The 25,337-nt window shown below is 44.3% G+C and overlaps 1 protein-coding gene across 1 annotated transcript in view; it reads left to right on the top strand.

Annotated features, from left to right (window-relative positions):
* The window catches only part of ITIH2 (inter-alpha-trypsin inhibitor heavy chain 2), a 33,000-nt gene that overhangs the window by 4,014 nt on the left and 3,649 nt on the right, over positions 1-25,337 (top strand). The window contains exons 3-16 of the mRNA XM_063323655.1: positions 4,404-4,439; positions 5,167-5,339; positions 6,243-6,347; positions 6,687-6,849; positions 8,138-8,245; positions 11,934-12,062; positions 12,710-12,826; positions 14,072-14,240; positions 15,617-15,742; positions 16,646-16,827; positions 18,250-18,435; positions 19,443-19,582; positions 20,135-20,307; positions 23,040-23,174. Coding sequence (XP_063179725.1) covers positions 4,404-4,439; positions 5,167-5,339; positions 6,243-6,347; positions 6,687-6,849; positions 8,138-8,245; positions 11,934-12,062; positions 12,710-12,826; positions 14,072-14,240; positions 15,617-15,742; positions 16,646-16,827; positions 18,250-18,435; positions 19,443-19,582; positions 20,135-20,307; positions 23,040-23,174 — 1,942 coding nt within the window. The remainder of the gene's footprint in view (positions 1-4,403; positions 4,440-5,166; positions 5,340-6,242; positions 6,348-6,686; positions 6,850-8,137; positions 8,246-11,933; positions 12,063-12,709; positions 12,827-14,071; positions 14,241-15,616; positions 15,743-16,645; positions 16,828-18,249; positions 18,436-19,442; positions 19,583-20,134; positions 20,308-23,039; positions 23,175-25,337) is intronic.

The raw sequence follows: 25,337 nt of genomic DNA, 5'->3' as shown, positions 1-25,337 counted from the left end.
AGTAGAAAACTGATTTCCTTCAAATGCACTATAACATCTCTGAATCTGCTTTCCTTGCTTTACTAAGTCGCACCTCAGAAACAGCCTGTGAACTGCAACTGAAAGCAATGGTAAGCTTGGCATCCCACAGATGATGTTAAAAATCTCTTGTAATGCATTACCTCTTGTAATGCGTTCCTCCTTTAGACACCATGGCTTCTTCCTCCATGGGCAGGACAGGAGGCATCAGGGCCAGCAGCCCTGGATAATAGTTAGCTTGAAGCACTTAGTAATTTCTGGATGGTAGACTGCATAGTAATTGCAACATTCATGCACGGTGATTTGAACAAAGACCATTATGGAGGGCTACGTATACATAGCCTGCACAGATGTCAGGAGAAGATGGGTCTCAATACTTGAAGACAGGGCCCAGCATCTGCCAAGATCAGATCACGGAATCACGGAATCACGGAAGCTTCAGAGTTGGAAGGGACCTCTAGAGATCATCTAGTCCAACTCCCCTGCTAGAGCAGGATTGCCTAAAGCACATCCCTCAGGGCTGCATCCAGGTGGGTCTTGAAAATCTCCAGAGAAGGGGACTCCACAACCTCCCTGGGCAGCCTGTTCCAGTGCTCTGTCACCCTCACTGTAAAGAAGTTTTTCTGTGTATTTGAACAGAACTTCCTATGTTCCAACTTGTGCCCATTGCCCCTTGTCCTGTCGCTGGGAACCATTGAAAAGAGCCTGGCTCCGTCCTCCTTAAACCCACCCTTTAGATACTTGTAAACATTAATCAGGTCCCCCCTCAACCTTCTCCAGGCTAAAGAGTCCCAGCTCTTTCAGCCTTTCCTCATAAGGGAGATGCTCCAGTCCCATAATCATCTTGGTTGCCCCACGCTGGACTCGCTCCAGTAGTTCCCTGTCCCTCTTGAACTGGGGAACCCAAAACTGGACACAGTACTCCAGTTGTGGCCTCACCAGTGCAGAGTAGAGGGGGAGAATGACCTCCCTCGACCTACTGGCCACAGTCTTCCCTATGCAGCCCAGGATGCCATTGGCCTTCTTGGCGACAAGGGCACACTGCTGGCTCATGGATAATTTGCTGTCTACCAGGACCCCCAGGTCCTTCTCCTCAGAGCTGCTTCCCAGCATGTCCACCCCTAACACATACTGGTGTTTGGCATTCTTCCTTCCCAGGTGCAGGACCCTACACTTGCTTTTGTTGAACCTCATTAGGTTCTTCTCTGCCCAGCTCTCCAGCCTGTCCAGGTCACGCTGGATGGCAGCACGGCCCTCTGGAGTGTCGGCCATCCCTCCCAGCTTGGTATCATCAGCAAACTTGCTGAGGATACACTCTGTCCCCTCATCTAGGTCATTAATGAATATATTGAACAAAATTGGTCCAAGTATTGACCCCTGAGGGACACCACTCGTTACAGGCCTCCAACTGGACTCTGTGCCACTGATCACAACCCTCTGGGTTCTGTCACTCAGCCAGCTCTCGATCCACCTCACTGTCACCTCGTCTAGTCCATACTTCCTCAGCTTCCTAATGAGGATGTTATGGGAGACAGTGTCAAAAGCCTTGCTAAGGTCAAGGTAGATGACATCTACGGCTCTCCCCTCATCCAGCCAACCCGTTATAACATCATAGAAAGCTATCAGATTGGTCAGGCATGATTTGCCCTTGGTAAATCCATGCTGACCACTTCCAATAACTTCCTGTTCCTCTATGTGTTTGGAGACGACATCCAGAATGAGTCGCTCCATTACCTTCCCAGGGACAGAGGTGAGACTAACCGGCCTGTAGTTCCCTGGGTCCTCCTTCTTGCCTTTTTTGAAGATTGGAGTGATGTCAGCCTTCCTCCAGTCCTCAGGCACCTCTCCTGTTCCCCATGACCTTGCAAAGACAATGGAGAGTGGTCTAGCGATAACATCTGCCAGCTCTCTCAGCACTCGCGGGTGCATCCCGTCAGGGCCCATGGATTTATGAATGTCCAGCTTGGCCAAGTGGTCTCTGACCCGGTCCTCCTCAACTAAGGGAAAATCTTCTTCTCTCCAGACCTTCCCCCTTGCCTCCAGGGTATGGGATGCGTGAGGGACGGCTTTATCAGTGAAGACCGAAGAAAAGAAGGCATTCAGTAACTCTGAACCTTAACATGGTTCCTGAGGCACCTGTTGTCTTCACTCCGATTAGCAATTTGCTATTGCACAAGGGACTGTTTCCATGCAGTGCAGTCATTGGCAGGACTGGATGTGGTTTAAAGGCAAGGATCAGCCAAGGATCCAGAAATAGCACGTTTCATGTGCCACAGAAGTCCCTGCAAGGCCCATATTCTCAGTAACCACACCAGTGCTCAAACCTGAAGCATGGTTATCTACAGCTCTGTCCTCCTGACCTGTTGCAGCGGCTGCCCTCTGCAACCTTGGAGACCCTAGGGAGATGGTTGACCAGCCCATGGCTGATCTCTAACAACAACACTGAGAGTCATTACATGTGCAAATGATAAACTCACATCTCCATCAGTGCCTCCCCCTTCTCCGCCACCCTCACAAAAACAAACTGGAAGGAAACCTGGGCATCTTGAATGCTTCAAGCACCATCCGTAAAGTGAGTCGGGAACTCTAAGCTCTTCTGAGAACCAGATAAGTACCACAAAAAAATGAATCCACTCTGTGCTAAGGTCTTGGTCTTCATCTTTTCAAAATTAAATTTGTTTCAGTTGAGGTTGGTTTAGTCTTAATTTGTCATGCTGGTGATGTTTCCTACCCCAAGGATACGTGTGGGGACAACAGTCATTCTCCACAGTCTGGTTCTTTATCAGAGGTCAAGGGTCCAGTTCACTTTACAGCGATGTTTGTGGGGTGTCAGGATGGACTGAGCAAGGGTCGGTCCAGCAGGCTTTGCAGAGTCTACAGGGAGCCATAAACTACCAGGTCCTGAAACCCTAGTCTGAATGTTTCAGGTGGAACCTGTATAATTGGGAAATAAAAACCTGCATTTTTTTCTCAGGCAGGCAGAAATCCTGCAATCTGTCTATCTGTCTCTAAAGAATCCTTAAAATCATCTCATTAAAATGATCTTGCTAGGAGATGTATCATCTTTTAAGCAGCCCAAGATTTTCCTAGTAACAGTATATTAATTAGCTTCAAATAAACCTAGTAACTGTATAGCAAGCCACGCATCATGTGACTAAAGCAGTTGTTGTAAGCATCTTCTGTGATTTTGGGTCTTCTTGGATTCAAGTGCTACTGAAACCTGAGATGAGCTTGATGTGGTTTGGTTCGCTTGTGTAATTTAGCTGTCAGTGTCTGAACTAGTCTCCCTAAGTTCTTGATCTTCATCAGCGGAGTTGAAGGGCTCAGTTCGGTTGCCCGGCTGTCAGATATCATGCAAGACCTACAGAAGCCTCATGACCTCCTGGAGCCCCAGATGAAGGCCAGGATGATACTCTTTGGCACCACCGGCTGCACCGGGTACCTGCTCCTCTAATCAGTACAGTCAGCATGGTTTAGGGCAGGACTCATTCAACCAAAGGGAAGTATCTATTTTCAGATGAAAGGGATCACTCCATTGACTGTAAAGAGCAAAGTTTGCCTAGTTGTGATGATAACACCAAAGTAGATAGCTGCATTAAACAATTGCATCTCCTGCTAGAACTAGGTGAGCCAAATCCCCTCCCAGGGTTACTCACCCAAGTTTAAGTTTTAGGGAATTAAACAGAATGATTCAAATAGCCACAAGATGTCACCACCTCTTCATAGAAATTTCCAAATCAAAATATTCATACGGTAGGGAAAAAACCTCTGCCATTAATGAACGGTTCAGCTCTTCTAAGCAGTACATACAGAACTAACTTTACATATATATAAGTATATAAATGTAGTATCAATTATGCAAAAAGTTTTTCTATACATACATATTGCATATAATACAGTAATATAAATATATATCCTATAATGTAAATGAAAACAAAATGAGATAAAAAGGTCTTAATTTTGAGGTTTTCCCATCTTTCCTAGAGAAAAAAAAAAACACAAAACAAAACAAAACATCATTTTTGTGTTAAAAGTTAGAGTTTCTGAGTATGAATTTTTGCCAGCATGTATTACTTTCAGGAATAATGTTTTTTGTTCTAGAAGAGAATGTTTTCTATGAAAAATAAAGACAGAGGAAGCAAGCTGTCCTTCTGGTTTTGATAGCCGCTAAGGCATAGCTGGGATATCACGTGCTCCAACATCCCATGTATAAATACATAAAATAAGACAAAAGGAATATGCGCACTAAGTCTGACATCTCAAACCTACTCTGATCATCTTGGAAAGCAGCTTTTAGATGTTACCACTCGATCCCTGTCTTGAAACAGCCACAACCTATGCTCTCAGCTTTGCTGAAATACGTTCTCCATATTTTTCTTTTCCAGCGAAGCACATCCGACTGGGGATATGTTGGAGATCTGGTGAGTTTTTTTCTTCCTCCGTGGAAAATAATAATGAGCATAGTGATTTTCTAGTTAACCATTTTTTTGGAAATCAATCCTTTTGTTTGTTCAGTTCCTTGTTTTTACTGCTGGTTGGATATTAACCTATTTTCTTTAAACAGGGCACTGTTTGCACAATGCTGTTCATACAGCTGCTCTTAGAGGGAGAAGGGTATGGTAAATATGAAGAAATAAGCAACAAAATTGATTAGACAAAGGCAATATATTAATATACCAGTTTAATGCTGTTCTCCCACTGCCATGGTTTAACCATTTGTGAGATTAAGTCAGTAACCTGTGCTTCAGGTCTCTTTTAGTTAGGACTTTTATTGAAAATGTAGGCTCTCTCCTCCTCGATATATAATGTTGAGGATTACTGGGTACCCTTCTATGCTGGATTGCACCAACAGAGTCATTCCAAGGACCGATTGTATGGTCAAAAGCAAGGAAAACATTCCAGCTTATTAAATTCCCCCTTTCAGCTAAAATGTTATAATGAACTATATTCACATGAGTATCCCACCACAATTGCCAGGTAAAATATGGGGGTGTCTTGAACTTGAGTTCATGTCCCATCTGGATGCCATACCGTAATGAACAGCAGTTGAAAAAAAGGCACTGAGACTATAAAAGGGATTGATATTGCCCTCTAGGGCACATTTTCTATCTATGTCCCAAATTTATAGAGTAATCTTGTCAATTACAGGTGGAGGACGATGACAAGATAGGTCTTTACAGCTACAAAGTTCAATCCACTATAACGTCACGGTTGGCCAACACAATGATCCAAGCCAAAATGGTGAATAACGCAAAAAGGTCCCAGCACATAGTGTTTGATGTACAAGTCCCCAAAGGAGCTTTTATTGACAACTTCACTATGTAAGTAGTGGGCAGGTATCAGCCTTGTGCTCTGGCAGGGTTCAATGGGATGGCAGAATGTGGTGGGAGGGAAGTGTTCATAAAAGCAAAACACCTCTTATTATTTTTCAGCTTCAGCGTAATTTTAGCGGGCTTTTTCAAAGCACTGGAACTGGCTGCCCAGAGAGGTGGTGGAGTCTCCGTCTCTGGAGACATTCAAACCCCACCTGGACGCGTTCCTGTGCAACCTGCTCTGGGTGACCCTGCTCTGGCAGGGGGTTGGACTAGATGATCTCCCGAGGTCCCTTCCAACCCCTACCATTCTGTGACTCTGTGAAAAAAGGCTCATGTCAGCATACTGTCTGTCTGTCATCTTCCTCTCCAGTAATTATTGGGCCATTGGCCAACATCAACAAAATCTGACAAAAGGACAGAAGTCCCAAATAGACTAAGCTCCTACCTGTCTTGTGCAAGTTGGCACAAGATCAAAGGAGAGAGAGAGAGACCCAAATTAGAGCCCTCGTTGAAGAGAAAGAAACTAACCCGGTTCAGTATCCATTCAGAGAGGCAGCGGCCAGCTTGCTGGGCAAGAGACATCTCCTGATCCATGTTCCAAAACAGCCATGACATGAGTCATGTCAACAGCCCGCCCTGCCCAAAGGATGGGGAAGGTGTGAAGGAGGTGGGAGGACAGCAGATCCTCCACAGAGTACAAGAGTGCTGGCTACTTGAAATAAAAAAGCAGGTAGGGAAAAAGATACAGAGCCACTGGAAACCAGACTTCAGTACTTTGGGGTTAAACAAGAGCCCTATTATTTCATTTCCCACCAGATTAGATTTCACTGATGTTTTTCTAAGGTGCAGAAACAGTTGTCGATTGTAGAGTTGTTTCTTTTGCAACCTGTCTGTGATTCTCTCTCCTAGGGATGTCAATGGTATAACATTTACTAGCAAAATTCGTGAAAAAGCTGAAGCCAGAAAAATGTACTCTCAAGCAAAAGCCAAAGGCAAAGCTGCTGGAATAGTAAGGTATAAAGACTTTGGCATATGGATATTGTACTGAACTTGTTCATAGGAGAACTGAGGTGACCCATCCCAGGAGGTGGTAGATGGGGGGGAACCCTGTGAAGGAAAATGAGTTGCTTACTTACAGCTGCTCTGATATTTAATTGTCAAGTTAACACAACTTAACTTGTGTTTCTGCTTTCAGCTTGATAAAACATATTATCCTAACAGACAACTGCAGTTCCCTGGTACAGGCCAAAGTTAAAATCAGACCCAGCAAATGCATAACTCTGAATCAAAATGCAAAGCCGCCTCTCTTTTTCCTTGTATTTTCTCAAAATAACCCCACAGTTGACTTTTCAGGAGCAATGCCTTGGATATGGAAAACTTCAAAACCGAAGTGAATGTGCCCCCAGGGACGAGGATCCAGTTTGAACTTCACTACCATGAAATGATTCGAAGGAAACTGAGCTCCTATGAGCACGTCATCTCTGTGAAGCCAGGCCGCTTGGCAAAGCACATGGAGGTAACGTAGAGCTGATGTGTGTGGGCAGCACCCCAGAGGTGCTCACTGAGAAAGCAGCCGAGGCTCCTGTGAGCTCCACAGCAGGTCACTTCATCTACAGCTCCTTCCTTTTATATGGGCTCAGTACAAATAGCCTCAAGGTCACTGTGTAGACCAGCATGAGACTTCAAACCATGAGCTATGTAGCTACATCACTGAGAAGCAAATATGTCCCACCTCCTCTCATACTAACACAGTTGGGCATCTCCTGAATCGTGACTGACTCACGTCAGAACCACTTGGGCAAACAAGCTTTGGCCTATATATACTCTTGTGTAAACTTGCCTCAACTGAAGGAAAATAAACAATATTTGCTATTTATTTGGAACAGTGCTTTTCACGATAATCTCAACTTCATGAAATAGTGTCCTATGAGAGCAGATGTTCTCTGAATGACAGCCCCTCCACAAGTGTCTGCCAGAAGATGATTTCTCTTATTCTTACCCTCTTTTTTACACTCATCCAAAGGTATCCTCTGACATCCATCAACAGACACAGGATACAGGGCTAGCTGGACATTTCCATCTGGCCATTTTCCTGTTCCTGTAGCATAAATGTCTTCTTCAGCTTTCCATGTCTTCAGCACAAGCCGTATATGAAAGTTTGCAGCTCACATGTCCTTGGTGCAGGCTGTGATCTGCTTCAAGCTGTCCAAAGCCCTGCGTTAATCTTAGTGAAAAGGACACCATGTCCTGTCTCCTAGTAGTCTTACTAACTACTCAGAAACACAATCAGAAAAAGCCCTTATCTCAGGCTGACAGGATAAAACCTTTATTTTCCAAATCACGTTGGCCATACAACCAAAAGGAAAAATGCTCTCTGTCCTGCCAATAGCATGAGCAGAGAGGAAAAGAACTCATCATCAAGTGTGAGAACTCATCATCCTCCTGGCCTCCTAACCCAAAGCAACACTGAGGCAGAGTCCCTTCATGCTTCATTCATGCTTTCAGCATTAAAAATGGTATTCCCTTTGATTCCTATCTCACCACTTGCCCCACGAGGTGGGAGAGAGAGGAAGAATGAGCACTTCCACCAAACTCTTTCTTGTCTTTGGACACATTTTTTTATCTTTCCATTCTGGTCTATTTTCAGCATTGCACAGATCCCCACCATGAATGAGACTAGCCCTGCAGTAGCACTGTCAAGAGCATCCCAACCCCCAGCTGGAGTTTGCCTATTGGGGGGTTCATGAGATCCTGGTACAACATTGTCACTGCTTCATATTAATGTCCTCCCTTCCTGCCTTTAGGTGGATGTCCGCATTATTGAGCCACAGGGACTTCGCTACGTGCATGTTCCTAATTCACTCGGAGATCATTTTGATGGAATCACCACCATCTCCAAAGGAGAGAAAAAGGTAACAGTCATGGACTGGAAATAGCATGAAAACTTCAGTTTTCACACTGGTTCCTATGCAGTCATGGCATTTTTTCATATCTGCTGGAAGCATGCAAAAATATGGAAAAAAAATATAGTGTCTTCATTATTGATACCTAAATGTATGTACAAGATGCTCAAATACTACAGTGATGGAAGTATAGAAATAGTCTGTAGTCCACATAGTCCAGCGACATGGACAGTGGCAGAGAGTGCACCCTCAGCAAGTTTGCCAACGACACCAAGCTGTGTGGGGAGGCTGACACGCTGGAGGGAAGGGATGCCATCCAGAGGGACCTTGACAGACTGGAGAGGTGGGCCCATGCCAACCTCATGAAGTTTAACAAGACCAAGTGCAAGGTCCTCCACCTAGGTCGGGGCAATCCCAAGCACCGATATAGGCTGGCCAGTGACTGGCTTGAGAGCAGCCCTGAAGAAAAGGACTTGGGGGTGCTGGTGGACAAGAGGCTCAACATGAGCCGTCAGTGTGCACTAGCAGCCCAGAAAGCCAATCGTATCGTGGGCTGCATCAGCAGAAGGGTGGCCAGCGGATTGAGGGAGGTGATTCTCCCCCTCTACTCCACTCTCGTGAGACCCCACCTGGAGTACTGCATCCAATTCTGGAGCCCCTACTACAAGAGAGATATGAATGTGCTGGAACGTGTCCAGAGAAGGGCCGCAAGGATGATCAGAGGGCTGGAGCCCCTCTCCTGTGAGGACAGACTGAGAGAGTTGGGGTTGTTCAGCCTGGAGAAAAGAAGGCTCCGAGGAGACCTTATAGTGGCCTACCAGGATCTGAAGGGGGCCTACAAGAAAGCTGGGGAGGGACTTTTTAGGATGTCGGGTAATGGTAGGACTAGAGGGAATGGATTAAAACTAGAGATGGGTCGATTCAGACTGGATGTTAGGAAGAAGTTCTTCACCATGAGGGTGGTGTGACACTGGAACAGGTTGCCCTGAGGGGTGGTGGAAGCCCCATCCCTCGAGGTGTTCAAGGCCAGGCTGGATGGGGCTCTGAGCAACCTGATCTAGTGGGAGGTGTCCCTGCCCATGGCAGCGGGGTTCGAACTAGAAGATCTTTAAAGTCCCTTCCAACCCTAACAATTCTATGATTCTATGATTCCATTCATCTTTGCGCAAAGCTTTTCATTTGTAATTCTGAAAGAGAAATTCACTGGGATTGCTGGATGTGAAAAAGGTAGGTGATGAATATCAAGTGGAATAGCCATTCTGGAACGACTCCACAGTCTCAGTTCAACTGAGAACATCTCCATAGGGACCTATTTTAGAACAGCCCTTTTCCTTGACATTCTTAGCCAAGCTTTCTCCAGCGTAGCTCTTGTGTATAAGTAAACCCTCCAATGATAGAGAAGGTTTTCTCAAGAAACTTCAAGCAGTGACTCCGGGAGGGTACAACTCTTCTTACTCTTACATAAACATCTAACACAAGATGTGTGAATCAGGCCCCAAAAGTCTGACTATACTACTATAATAATATATTAGGCAGTATTGTTTATTGATATCCTGGCTCAATTTTATGTCTCATTCACCCACATTCCTAGTTTAGCAAATTATTTCAGAAGTGCTGTGTGGCTATATATATTATGTTTTATCTTCTCAGGAAAATTCAAGTTATCCATTCCAAGCAGAGAAATAATGCCATAAAGTCTGCATAACCAGTCATGTGACTAGTGAAAATTATTCCTAGTACTCAATTTACAGACAAATTACAAGCTCTTGTTTGTTCGGGAAAAAATCAATTAAAAAGCTATTTAAAAAGTTGATAAAATTATAGTTTCAACTAGGAAAATGTTAAATAAGCCAACATATTATTTACTAGAAATTATTTGCATAGCTCTAATTGAAATATTTGGTGCTGTAGATTGGGCCTGATGGGATTCATCCCAGAGTACTGAAGGAACTAGTGGATGTTATGGCAGGACCCCTCTCAATCATCCACCAGAGGTCTTTGAAGTCTGGGGAGGTCCCTGATGACTGGAAGCAGTCACTGTTATTCCAATTTACAAAAAGGGCATGACGGAAGAGCCAGGAAACTACAGACCTGTTAGTCTGACCTCAATTGCTGGAAAAATTATGGAGAAGATTATACTGGGTACTTAGAAAGGCTTTTAATGAACAATGCAATCATTAGGCACAGTCAACACAGGTTCACCAAGGAAAAGTCCTGTTTAACTAATTTGATCTCTTCCTGTGATAAGGTCACCCGCTTAGTGGATGAAGAGAAGGTGGTGGATGTAGTTTTTCTGGATTTTAAGTAAGGCTTTTGATACTGTCCCTCACAGCATCCTTCTGGACAAGTTGTCCAACTGTGGGATGAGCGGGTTCACGGTGTGCTGGATGAAGAACTGGCTGAAGGGCAGAGCTCAGAGGGTTGCAGTGAATGGGGCTACATCTGGCTGGCGACCGGTCACCAGTGGTGTTCCTCAGGGTTCAGTTCTAGGGCTGGTTCTGTTCAAGATATTTATCAATGAACTGGATGTAGGAGTTGAATGCACCATTAGCAAGTTTACAAGGGACAAGAGGCCTTGCAGAAGCATCTAGATAGATTGGAGCATTGGCCTACGATGAATGGGATGAAATTTAACAAGACCAAATGCAGGATTCTGCACCTAGGATGGAGTAACACTGGGCACAAGTATAAATTGGGGGAGGAGTGGCTGGAGAGCAGCTCTGCAAAAAGGGACCTGGGGGTGCTGCTTGGCAGCAGGCTCAGTATGATCCAACAGCGAGGGAAAACCACATCCTGGGGTGCATCAAACACACCATAAGCAGCTGTCAAAAGAGGGGATTATCCTGCTGTATTCAGCATTGGTGTGGCCTCACCTTGAACACTGTGTACAGTTGTGGCCCCCACAATTTGAGAAGGATGTGAAGGTCCTTGAATGTGTCCAGAGGAGGTTAAAGCTGGTGAAAGGGCTAGAAGGAATGTCCTGTGAGGGACGAGTAAGGACTTTGGGCTTGTCTGGTTTGGAGAAAATGAAGCTGAGGGATAACCTCATTGCTCTCTACAGCTTCCTGAGGAAGGGATGCAGAGAGGGAGCTGCTGAGCTCTTCTCCCTGGGATCTAGTGAATGGGTCAAAGCTGCACCAGAGGAGGTTCAGAGTTGACATTAGAAAGCATTTCTTTACCAAAAGGGTGGTCAAACACTGGAACAGGCTTCCTAGAGAGGTGGTCGATGCCCCAAGCCTGCAGTGATTGGACAATGCCCTTAACAACATGCTTTAATTTTTGGTCAGCCTTGAATTGGGCAGGCAGTTGGACTAGAAGACCATTGTAGGTCCCTTCCAACTGAAATATTCCATTCCATTCCATTCCATTCCATTCCATTCCATTCCATTCCATTCCATTCTATTCTATTCTATTCTATTCTATTCTATTCTATTCTATTCTATTCTATTCTATTCTATTCTATTCTTATTTGTGTCACAGTTGCTACTACTGAATCAGTATATCCAGGCAAGCCTTAGTGCTGCTTTTGTTTTGAAGTGACAAAGTCCATTTTCCACTTAAACTAGGCGTACAAATAAAGAAAGAAGAAAAGCGTTCAGTGAAATAAGATATTTCATGAATAGATGAACTCTTTTTGTTTCAATGATCCACTTCTCACACAACTTCTGATTGACTGATGATCACTTCTCATTTCAAGGCTCACATTTCTTTCAAGCCAACGATGGCTCAACAACGAAAATGCCCCACGTGCTCATCCACAGCAGTAGATGGAAATTTTGTGGTGCAATATGATGTGAACAGAGAAAACACAGGTGGAGAACTGGAAGTAAGTGTTGCTGTTTAACTGGGACGAGAGATGTGTGAATACAAGAATTGCTGTCATTAAGCAAACTGTGCTAAACTTCATCGTTCAACAGAATAAGCATAAGAAAGAGCTCTGTATCCAATTGAAAGAACAGAGAGATTTTAAGTGGGCAGAATGGATTTACTTAATTTATGACTAAGACATGGTACTACGTATAGTCAGGAGCAGATTCCTGTCTTGTCCACAAGCCAATGTCTTTTATACCTAGCCACACTCTGGTGATTTAATGTTGAATCAGAGGACAGAGTCATTGGAAGTTGTACTAATATATCACAAGGAGACAACCAGAACATCACCATTTTTATGTTAACATGAAGCAGAGTTATGGGGTTGAATTATTACAGACAGAACAGTCTTTCTTAAAATGTTTTTCACTCCTCCCTGTGCTAGCGCATGGCAGTTGTCTGAGAACCAGGCTCTGCTTTCCTTGACAAAAAGACTATGGAGTATAAATGGTGTAAGGCTACAAATACAGAGATATGTAGAGCTGAGAGTTAGATTTGGCCCATAAAGAAGAATAACATTTTCTGCTCGGTTATTGTCTTGAGTTTTCTGACATCTTCAATATAGCTCATTTCACTGTGAATTTTTTTTATTTTATTTTGCAGATTTTTAATGGCTATTTTATTCACTTCTTTGCTCCAGAAAATCTTGATCCTCTGCCCAAAAACATTTTATTTGTTATAGATGTCAGTGGCTCGATGTGGGGACTGAAAATGAAACAAGTAAGTGTTTGACCTCTATTGCAAAATGAACCTCTTGCCAACTTTTCCCATGTGCCTTCCCGTACAATTCTGTAGCAGACTTGCTGTCGCAGGCTTAAAATTACCAGTTAAGTTCTTTACACTTTGCTCCATCAAAAGTCTCACTGAATTTGGAAAATATTTGGTGCATCAAAGTCTTCATGATTTGTAATGCTTCTTCCATGCTGTAAGGAAGAGGTAAGGCCATCAGTATACTGATTTTAGTACTAAATGAAAACTTTACTTGACAGATCACAAAACATTTTGCAAAGGTTCTTTCTCTAATCTCCTCTACTGAATCCTGGGAAAGTCTCAGCGAAGATACTATCCCCCTGCTTTCAAAAAGTTGTGGACAAATTGTTGACAGTCCACTGAAAAGCAGTGAGAATTGTTTAGACAACATAACCCGGGGCGGGAAGGGAATGAAAAAATACAATGTTTTAGTCTGCAAAAGAAAAGACTCAGAGAGACATAATCAGCCTCCAAATATGCAAACAGATGTTCTAAAAGGGAAACTCATCAACTGACATTCATGCCCACCCAGGGTAGAAAGAGATAGAATCAGATGGATTTACAGCTGGAGAAATTTGTATTAGATATCAGGAAAAACTCTGCAGTGCTGAGAAGGGAGTTCAGGAGACTGTATATCATGTGTCACTAAAGTTTTAAGAACTGGCTAGACAAACATCAGTTGGGGATGATCTACGTATATTTGAATTTGCTTTGGAGCACAATACTAAGGCTTGGCAGATTGCTTCCCTGGGGAAATCACTGCTGCAAAACTGGGAAACAGGCTGATCACCACTTGTTTAAATCACACTTCTTCAATCGGATGTTACCCAGCCTGAAATGACAGCGCTGCAGACAGAGCTAAGTCCCCGGAGCTGCTAGGAGCAATTCCTCTCTCCTGAACCACAGTGATGTCTCACAAACTGCTTCTCTCTCTCACCTCACTCTGTGTTAGCAGGAGTTAAACGAGGATGAGTTGAGTCACGTGGGTTTGTTCTTGCTAATTGCATTTTTTTCTGTGTTGTTTTTTTGAGAAAAGTTCAACTTTACGCAAGAAGGGCAAAAAAGGAGAGATTTGGATAGCAGATGATATTTTGGATTCCAGTGCTTATGTTCTTATTCATCAGAGACATCTGTTTGCTTGTTGTCGTAAGTTAGGAAGATGCTTTCAGCAACAGGAAGAATAAACTCGTCTTCTCTTAATTTTCTTCTACTCAGACCATCGAGGCCATGAAGGCAATATTGAGTGAGCTCCGTGCTGCTGATCAGTTCTCCCTTATCGACTTCAACCACAATGTCCGATGCTGGAGAGATAATTTAGTCTCAGCCACCCCAGCGCAGGTTGAAGATGCCAAGAAGTACATCCAGGCAATCCATCCCAACGGGGGTATGAGGTTTTGATTGCAAGGTGCTCATGGAAGTTAGATATCACAGGAACGGGTACCTCAGACAACCTTCAGATTGGTAGAGTATTCCTAAAAAAAACTCTGATTCCCAAGATGGGAAAAGCATGCCCTGGGGCTAAAGGAGAGTGAGGATTCCACTTCATTGTGTCAGGGGATGGGATGGCACTTCCTTCTACTGAATAAGCTACAACAGATAGACCACAGACCATAGAAAGCTGGCATTAGTCTATAGGTCCTACCTCCAGCCTCACAAATCCCTAATATCCTTGAAAGACCAAGGCTGTCTCATACCTTTGTAAAGCAGATCATAAGCTGCCCAACCCCTGGGTATCCACTGGCTGTAAACTGTAGGCTACACCATGATCTACTAAATGCCAACCTGGGCAAACTGTTCATCCTTTTTGTGCCTTCATTCCCTGTCTGATAAGCACAGTTGCCTTTTTCAGCCTTACAGCACTTTGGATGCTGCATTTGTCAATGTTTGAGCTATTTGTATAGAAGGGGCTCACTATCACTTTAATCTGTTGCTCTCTGAAGTGCGGTTCTTGTTTAGTTGTTCAGTTATTTGTATGCCGACAGTGTGTAGAGGCTCTTGCCGAGGTCTGAGCCTTCTGGTGCTGTGGCACCTTCATTTCCAGAAGCTTTCACTGGCAACACGTGAGGTGGAATTAACATGAAGTTATAGACTTGTCCGAGATCATCAGTGTGCTGGGAATAGGAAACCATGTTGGCATGTTGGATATATGAGTGCCTCATAAGCCTGACTTTGTTACCCCAAAAGAATTGACAGATAAGCTGAGAGACCTGCTCCCACACAGCAAACGCAGCATTTTATTATCCTGTCTCTGGAGCCACTATTTTTTTTCTTTCTTGACAAAGAACATACCTGTTTTCTGAGTGCTCAACTTTCAACTGCTGTTCCTCTTGTACTAATTTCTTCTGTGCCACAAGCCAAACATTTAGATAGGCTTAGTAAATATTCACCTCTTCTTTTCCAAACAAGATGTCTGAGGATCAGGTTGATGCCAGAAAAGAAAGTTTCTTTGTGCTCTCATTCACTCACCTGCCTGGAAACCCACTACTTCTCCCCACAGCAAATAGTTCCAAACACCACAAATGGTCCCACTGGAATTAGTGAGGGGGGATGGAGAGGCCACATGAAGATGACAGTCTGGGATGAAAGCGCAAACCAGAGTGAAAGCAGATATACTGTAAGCATCAGAGAGGAGCAGTTTTGCTACCTTGATCACAGGTCTTGTTCACGCTGATTAATTCCACTAGAATCTCAGAACTCATCCGGATTCAACAAGAGACTCAAGGAGAATCAAACTTGTTTTCTTTGTTGTGTCTTTGACAGGCACAAATATCAATGAAGCTCTTCTGCGAGCCACATTCATCCTGAATGAAGCCCAAAACTTAGGCATGTTGGACCCTAATTCAGTCTCCATGATTGTACTGGTGTCTGATGGAGACCCGACAGTAGGTAAGAATCCTGCTTTAGGTGAGAAGAAAGGCCAGTGGCATTAGCCTGAGAAAAACATGCAGCACATAGACATTCTGACAGTAAGTTAAAAAACATTTTGTTCTCCTTTCTTCCAGTGCCTGTGCTCGTCTTTTGCCAAGTGCTACAGGTGCCATGGGGCTTTAGATAGAAGCTTTCAAAAGATGAGCAGCTTATGTTATGCAAGTTATGTACTTCTTGCAATTACAGAGACGCACAAGTCCTGTAGGAGATGTAATCACAACAACCTTGGAAAAAATTTCCTCTTCCAATGACCTTTGCCCACAGAGATCTATGCAGTCCCAAGTGTAACATCAAAATCAAGAAATTAAAGCAGAAAGCAAATTAATTTGGGTTGGATTGCATAGAATCATAGAATGGTTTCGGTTGGAAGGGATTTGGTACAGGTCAAAAGCAGTCACTTACTGCAACATGTCAGCCCAGAAACGTCTGCCATTAAAAATGTTTGAAAAAAAAGTCAGTCCCAATGATGTCAGAGAACATATTAAGTCCAGGAAACAAAGTAAAATCTTCATGGAGATGTCTTAGTCTGCAGAGAGTTTGAAGCAGTAATTCTGGGAGAAGTGTAGATGTGTTACAATTACAAACTCCTTGTGAACTTAATGAGAGTCCTGGATATACAAAGAATCAGATACCAAAAAAAGACTTCAAAGGAACCATCTTCGGTGGAAATAATTTGTTAATCTCCTTCCAGGAGAAGCTCTTTAGGTGCTGCAAAATGAGATTGAGCATCTGAGCTAGTTGTCTAGATTCCCCTTATATCTTAATATAAGTACTAGAGACACTGGAAGAGTATGAATGTGCTTACCTTGATGGAGCTTCCTCTGTTGCTCAGATGGGTGTCACCCTTTGTGTGTCTCAAAGGTGAGCTAAAGCTGACAACGATCCAGAAGAACGTGAAGCAGAGCATAAAGGACGATTTCTCTCTCTTCTGCCTCGGAATTGGGTTTGATGTAGATTACGATTTCCTGCAGAGAATCGCAACTGACAACCGTGGCATGGCCCAGAGGATTTTTGGAAATCAGGAGACGTCTGCCCAAATGAAGGTGCATTTCTGACCCATTGCCTCTGAAACTCTCCAGTTCTCTTCACAGCTGCAGAGCTGGGTAACACCACTACCAAGAGTAAAGTTACCGTAGGTTCATGGTGGGGGTCACAAAAAGTATCGTTTCTTCTGGAGAGTCCTGCAAGATGACCATCATGTATTAGCTTAAGTGCTCCTAGTTACAAATTTTGTAGTACCTATAACACATACTTCATTGCTCTGTGTAGGATTCATATTCTATAAAACAGTTATAAACACAAAAAGAGATTTTATGAATTAAAATTAAGGCCTGGATTTTACCTCAGGCTACTTCAGCACTAACAAAAGGCCTAGATATAAATGCTAAATTATAATCGAATTTTTGCCAGTGTAAGAAAAGGTTCAATTCTAGAAGGCTCTGGCTCCAAATCTGCAAGCAGCAATTGCTAATCAACAAACTCCTACATCCTTATTCTGTTTCTATTCAACGGTTTCACCACCTACACAGGCTTCTGTTACATCTTCTTTCCCAACACAGGTGTGATAGGACACCCTACATGGTCTTCTGCCAAATAGGGCAGCTCTGAGAGCGCAGCCCCTCGGTATGAGACAGCCCCCATCCATAGCACTGTATAGGTACCTGTTTTCCCCCTCTGATCCCATATGCTAAACCCAGCTGTGCACACATCCCAGTTCACATCAGCCAGCTACAACAGGGTCAGAAGAGGGTAGACAGTCTACAGCACAGAAGAGAATATAAGTGAGATATAGGTCTAGTTTTTGGCAATAATTAGGTGGGAAGCAGCTGTGCCTTACACAATAGCCAAGAGCTGACCAACCTGATAATGGATTCAGGCCCATATACACCTGTGTTCAAGTCTTTTAGGTCTAGGAAGAACACAGCCCATGGGCTTCTGACCACCCCTTGACTTCCACAAGACTTGGGCCAGATCCTGCTGTACCCTCTTCCAAGTGTGCTAAGGTATAAGTATAGAATCATAGAATCATAGAATGTGTTGGGCTGGGAGGGACCTTTAAAGGTCATCTAGTCCAACCCCCCTGCAGTCAGCAGGGACATCTTCAACTAGATCAGGTTGCTCAGAGCCTCATCAAGCCTGACCTTGAATGTCTCCAGGGATGGGGCCTCCACCACCTCTCTGGGCAACCTGTTCCAGTGTCTCACCACCCTCGTTGTAAAGAACTTCTTCCTAATGTCTAATCTAAACCTACCCTGCTCTAGTTTAAGACCATTGCCCCTCGTCCTGTCAAGGTATAAATGAATATCGAGGTATAAATGAATCTACGTTCTCCAGAACAAGGAAAGTCCCACTTGCCCATCAGGGGTCCAGGTTTTGACACTTGCTCTCCTTTCAGTAAAAATGGCGCATGAGGGAGGGTTGCTTCAGGTACAACAGACTCATTTCTCTGTCTCCTTCCATCTCAGAATTTCTACAATCAGGTCTCCACCCCACTCTTGAAGAAGATTCAGTTCAACTACCCCCAGGAGTCAGTGTCAGACGTCACCCAGAGCAGCTTCCACAACTACTTTGGTGGCTCAGAGATAGTAGTGGCTGGGAAGGTCGACACGGAAAACCTGCAGCACTTGGAAAGCATCGTCACAGCGACAGCAGTGAGTGAGGGTCTCCTTAGGATACCAGCTCCTGGGGTCTGGGCTGGTTCATTCACTCATCTGCACAGCCTCCTTGCTGGAGGTTACTGCCAGCAGAGTGTTTTGGTCGCTTGGGTTCTGGGTGGGAGCATGAGGAAACTCATGGCGGGGTTGTCCAGCAATTTTTCACAGTAGCTTCAAGTACAGCCACGAACAGTCCCTGTCTGCATCCTGCAGCCTGCCACAGAAACTGCCTTCTAACAAATGTACCATACAAAATTCAATTGCAAACCAGACTAAGACTATGGAGTCCTCCTTCATGCTTTGTGAAGGTGCAGGGGAGATCCCTTAGGTTAGCTCCTTTCATGGCTGAACCTCCCACTGTTGGGGAAATCAATCTGGTGGGTCTATAGTGTGTCAAGTCCTAGCATGGTCCTTTTAAGCTCTGCCTTGTGGCACATACAACGAGACTTTCCCCATGTTTCAGGGCTGCTCTTCCAAGTGGAGTGGGATGGGGTGGGAATACTACATCCAGATCCTTCTTTCTGAGGAGGAACCAAAATGTCCACACCCTTACTCAGGAGTTGCTGTTTGTTATTTGCTGGAAAAATCAAACACATTCAATATTCTTTCCTGCTAAAACACAGTGCAGTCCAAGGGTCTGTGGAAGAAAGTAGAATTTGGTTCCTGTTCCTCAGTAGCAACTGCATGTGAAAAAGCCAGAGGGGAGGATAGCAGAGCTCTGTTAAGAGCCTCTTCTTTTGTCACGTGGTAGCACCCTCTTTGGCTGCTGCTGACAGCTCCTTTATCTACTTTAATCCATTCTCACTAAAAGTGTCTTTAACTCTTGCTACAGCTCCCCTCCCCATGGCAGTCAGGCCAACAGTGATGGGACTTTCTGATCTAGAAGTGACAAGGGGCAGAGCCAGAGTGGGTCCTTAATGCCAGCCATGCCAAGAGGGGAACTCAAAGCCACTGCATTCTCCTGGCTCACTCTTCTTTATCTTTATCTGTCATTGATTGCATAGGGAAATGCAGAACTCGTCATGGAAACCCTGCGAGATGTTGAAGAACTGGATGGCTTCATGAAGAAAGACAAATACGCAGATCCTGAATTCACTAGGAAGCTGTGGGCCTATCTGACTGTCAACCAGATGCTGGCAGAGAGGTGAGGAGAAATGTGGTCTGTGATGGGAGGGAAGTGAAGCTTGAAAGTAATCTGGTCCTCTGAGACCACAGCCATGAGGACGCTCACAGGGTTTCAAGTGGGTAAGGTAAACAAAAATAAAGGTAGGTGATATCTTCAGCCATATTCCTCATATTCTTAGCACTCATAGGTATCAGGCAATAGAGTTTGGGAGCAGTTAATTAGAGGAATAAGGGTCAAACAGACCTGTCTGTGAGCCTGAGTGAATGAAATGAATGGGAGATTTGCCTTACGGAGACTGAGTAAAAGCTATGGAGCGGTTCAGGGTGAATCACCCCTGAAGCAGAAAAAGGTCTCCTGCTGAGACCAGGTGAAGGTCTGGGCTTCTTTGAGTCCAGGCCAATCCCACAGAAGCCAAGAATAGTCTTACGGAAAGCAAATTCACACAGGCCCTTACCCTTTCCTTCTTGCAACACCTACCAGTTTGTCTCTATGATTGCTCTGTGGAGGCATTGTCATGGCAGCTGCTCTGCTGAGCTGCTAACCACGCCTTCTGTTTTGTTTTCCACCCAGAAACACAGCCCCCACTGCAGCTTTGAAGAGGAACATCACCAAATCCATCCTACAGATGTCACTTGACCATCACATCGTTACCCCCTTCACAGCCATGCTGATAGAGAACGCTGAAAAGGATGAGATAATGCTGGCAGACCAGCCCAAAGACCCCAGAAGGGGCTGCTGCCCAGGTCAGTGTCTCAGTCTGTCTCACTCTACCTCTCACTTTGGTTTTGTTCTTCTTGTGTTGGAAGAACAGCTGTGTTCATTGTTCATTCTGGGTGTTTGTGCTTATAGGATAGCCTGTATTTTCAGTGAAAGATGACCGTATTTTCAGTGAAAGATGACCAAATTTTCAGCCAGTTTGAGAGCATCCTGTTACACAAGTGGTCTCTGGAGTCATAGGCTTCAGTGAGGACTAAACGTGCCAACATTGCAATGACGAGGTTTCCAACAAGCTTGCCATGTCACACATTGAACATCATCTTACTGGGGTAGATACGTTTAGTTCCCTGCACTGAAGCTGTAGAATTGACTAAACTGTATCTTAGCACCACTTTAAAGCCTTGGAAGCTTCCTATGATTATTACCAATCAGCCATGAGCCTACATGGAATCTGAGTTGTCCTAACAACAGAGAGTCCTTCTTTAATTAAACTTATGGATTTCTCCTTTAAAACCATTACTTCTATATGTATTGTGAGGTCCTTGTTACAGCAACTTCATGCCTAACTAAACGAGGTGGGGTTGGCTTCTTCTGGCATTGTATGGTAGAGTCAGTCTCAAAGTGGCAGCTGTTGACACACGTGGCTGTGTAGTAGATCCAGCGTCATCCCTGCATAGCCTTGTGCTTCCAGTGAAATTTAACAGCAGCTATTTTGCGCCCTCCCCAGTCAGAGACTTGAAAAAGCACAACTGCTGCTGTCAGAAAAACACTACCAGTGCTTCACAATGGAAGCACTGAAAGTAAAAGATCAACTCATTGAACAACTGAGTTTAGTGATTTAAAACCTATTAATAAATGGGAGAGTTTACAATGGGTTGTGAAGGAGAGAAACAACCTACATTACAGCAGCAGCCAACATCATCTGTCTGGCATTTCTCGCTGGAAGTAATTGTGACTTTGCTGAAATCCCATGCACGTGTCCTGCATGCTCTCCTTCTCCTGGATAACTATAAAAATGTCCTGGTACTGGCTCAATGAAACAGGGGATTTATGTCTGTCAATTGGAGTTTTTTTGGTTCATTTATTCTTCTTTTCAATTTTAAAGTCTGCAGCTGAGACGCAAAGAGAAATCAAATAGTTCTTATTTATGCTGCATGCTACAACTCGAGTTCAAGGAGTGTCTGGATGACCCCGTTGGTCATATGGTTTAGTTTTAGGTAGTCCTGGGACGAGCAGGGCGTTGGACTCATGATACTTGTGGGTCCCTTCCAACTCAAGATACTCTACGATTCTATGGTTCTGTGACCTCACAACCACCAAACAGTCTAGCACAGTTTATCATGTGTTGCATTAGCGCATAATGAATTCATTACACATGCACCAGCTGACTACTTCAGAGCATAATTATCTTGATTTAGAAGACGCAGAGGATTTAAATGACTTTAAGATAGGTTTTTGTGTCTTTGTGTTCGGCGGAATAGTCAAAACTTAACAGTGCTGAAATCGGGGTCGAGGCACCTGTGGGTTTCAGGGACAGTGGGACATGGCTCTTGAAACTTAGCAGAGGACAGAGCTTGTGAAAATAATATCAAAGTAAATCTGTGCTTAGGATTGTGCAACACCTGAGCTGTACCAAAAAGTTTGTATATTCAAGGCATGGAATGGGTAATAGATTTTTCTGTCTGTCCTTACACAACTCTCAGCAGAGCTGCACGGTCTGCTTTCACAGACAGAGACTGGGTCTTCCGCTGAAATCACGCGCTTTTCAAAGAGTTGGCTAATTGTTCTTTTATCATGACAGACTTATTGCGAAACTGGACTGTGCATGGGAGAGCTTCTTCGTGCACAATAGTTTGTGAAATTAATATCAACTGGAAACTCGTGAGCCTCTGTCCAATTTTTGGTTCCTGGATTATCTGTGCTGACTTCACATGTAGCTGTGCTAATAGAAATAACACTGTGTGAGTAAAAACAGCTGATGGTCTGAATTAGGGGTTCAAGAAAGGAGATGCTGACAGAGATTTTGAAGACCCAGCTGTGCAATATTCTGTTCTGCTGTTGTCCCCCAGCTCCTTCTTCCCCTTACTGCTCTTTAAAGCAGGGCCAGCAGGTAGGAATATGTGTCCTGCTTCAGCTCTTGACATTCTCAGCCCAACATGTGAAAACAAACAGTCATTTAAGATCATATTGCTTGATGAACTAAGTGGGAGAGAGAGAACACATGTTACTTTCTCCTGCCTCTGTCTCAGCAGAGACCTCTAGCAGAAGGGGACATGTTAGAGGATCATATTTTAAATGCTTGTGCTTAGTTGCAACCTTTATACATGTAGGTCATCCTAGGGCATGCAGAAAGAGTCCCACCTTTTTTCTCAGGCATCCCAAACCCGGGATCCAAGTCAGCAAAGCTTTTACCACAAGCTAAATTTTTAAAATTCAGCTTTTTATTTGGCAAAACACTTAAGCCATTGCATTGGGTGCTTTGCTAACGTGGGGCCTATTCACATGAAGAAGTCAAGGTCCATTTTTCACCAATAGCTTATGGTTTGCTCGACTGCCCTGGTAAGTCATATTCCGCTGGTGGAGACACTGGAGTAAATCCATCCTAACTTCGTTGTACACATCGGTCTGTTGTAAAGAGTGTCGCGCCTGCGTTACATCGGTACAACGACATCGGGCTCTGTCTGCGTTACTTTAAAAAATAAGCTATTAAATGTGTCAGCACTAGCAAAAAAAACTAATTATGACTGTCATTTAACAGGTACTCTAGGATTAACTCCAAATGCACCTAATAATAACAAAGGTATCCCAGCCTGGGCCAATGTCACGGCTGTACCAGTCAGCTTCATGCCTGAGCAAAGGAGTCCTCCTGTGTCCTCTCTGAGCATAAACAGAGGTAAAAGCTACAGTATTTCTCTGCAAAGAAACACCAGACAGCAACACTCACCACCCAATAAACAAATAAAGGTGACAAAACCAAAGTTAGTGGGCACTTTGGGAATTTGAGATTCTGTGACAAGATGCTAAGCCCTGTAATGATGGAGTCAATCAGCTGTCCTAATTTTTCTTGTTGGCTTTTCTGAACTGTTGTAGAAGCCGTATCTTCATTTAGGGGCTAGTCCACAAGAGAACAACTCAACTGCTGGGAGTAGCTGATGAAGCTACTTCACTGCTGGCGCAGAGGACATCAGTGTGAAAGGTCCTCCATACAGTCCCTGCTGAAGATCTGAGCAGGGCACAATCACGCGCATCCCACATCACAGCCACCTCAGTCCAATTTTTGCAAATCCATCTAGCGCCCGAGGATTAAGCTTTTCTTTATAAAACATTGAGTCATTTTGACTTTGAATAGAGGAACCTGTAAAAATGCGCTCTACGTTACAAGCCTGAGACTAGTTTAGATCCCAATAGGATCCCAGCGACCCCATCTTCTGCTGCGTCCTTCCCTGAGGCGGAGGCTGCTTTCTGAGCTTACATTCAGCTTCTCAGCAGTAGCAAAGTTAATGTAAAGTTACCACCACTGTGAATGACACAAGTGCTCTGCGGTCGATAAAAATCTCTGAAGGCACTGATGACTGATGGATCCTGTTAATGCTTGGGCCTTTGCCACAGACTAGTGCCTGCTTAAACAAACCAGCTGGGAGAACCATTGCCTATAAAAGCAGCGCAACTACAGTAACTCTGGGAGTGCCTGTGTGCGGGTGTGTGTATTTACGTAGCTATCAAACAAAGAGCTATCAAACTCCTTCTCAGCATAGCTCACGGGTTAATCTAAGACTTTGGATAGCCAAGAAACTGCTTGGAGAAGAAGGTGAGCAAGGCAAAAAGTTACCTGTCCATCTCATATCCATCTTCATGGTTGGACTCGACCATCTGAAAGGTCCCTTCCAACCTAGGCAATTCTATGATCTCATACATGTATTTTGCACTGGAAATTCTTCTTGTTCCTGGAGCCGTTGATCAGAATAGGCCTTGGCATCAAGCTGAGGAAGATCAAGCAGCTGGTGAGAATAAAGAAAAATGGTTGAGGTCCGCATTCAAGAGATTCAATAAATTCAAAAGATTCAAGACTTCACCCCTTTGAGGGTACCTACCCTACCATCTCCTGTGAAGACATTACTGGTCAAGGGTCTAAGATTTGTCTAGTGCACAGGAAGTGTTAAATAAATCCAAAAGATGAGGAACACCAGTGAATCAATGGAAGCTGGCGTGGCTATCCTCACAGGCAACACTAGTACGGGCATCTCTCTGAATGTTGACAGGGAGATGTCAACCACCACCAAACCAGTAAGAGCTGGACACTTCAAGACAAGACTGGAGGCAGCTGCCTTCAGTGACTGGTGCAGCTGTTTTGACTCATTTGAGGCAAATGTTAAAGAACATATGACTTTCAGAGGGGCCCAATCCCACCAGTGTGTTACATATACTGTGAGAAAAAGTCCTGGATTGTATTCCTCAGGGGAGTTGGTAGGCAGGATGTATCTTTACCCAACATCAGTATGGTGCTACGGACTTGTAACATGTCTGAGAGCTTCTTAGTTTGAGAGAGTGATGTCCCGGGAGCTTGTCACTTCTAGAAATAGACAGTAGCTGGGCATGAAGGGGGACGTGGATCTTAGTTTTGAACAGAGGTGTCACCCAAGTCCTGCTTTCTGTGCCTTGGGTCCTTTCCTGGATCTAGGCCTCAAAGACTTGTCTGTCTGGTGTCCAGATGGGTTCTTGGACTCACCTGGAGGCTGACTTCCATCATGAAAAAGTAAAGCTCAGCTTCTAGAACTCCAGGTTGAGCCTATGGCACCCTTGCGTGCAGCTGACCAGTTAAACCAGTAGTTCACTGCATTTGGCGGTGCTCCTCAAGCCAGTAATGTCATGTCCTTTCCTTAAACAGGGGAAATATATGAGGAAAAAGCATCCAAGGGGCTTTTGTAAGGAGCATCTGAGAACTTCCTTAGTTCCTGCAGGGGTGGAAAGGGCCCTCGTCCTACTCTGAGGAGTCCCAAAAAGTGCTTCAAAATCCTCCAAGGAAGGTGTCTCAGTTTTTGTGTCCCTTACCTCTAGG

The sequence above is a fragment of the Chroicocephalus ridibundus genome, chromosome 1, assembly GCF_963924245.1.
Source record: "Chroicocephalus ridibundus chromosome 1, bChrRid1.1, whole genome shotgun sequence".
NCBI lineage: Eukaryota > Metazoa > Chordata > Aves > Charadriiformes > Laridae > Chroicocephalus > Chroicocephalus ridibundus.
Note: the sequence above shows the minus strand (reverse complement) of the source record. Positions and strands in the feature narration are given on the sequence as shown.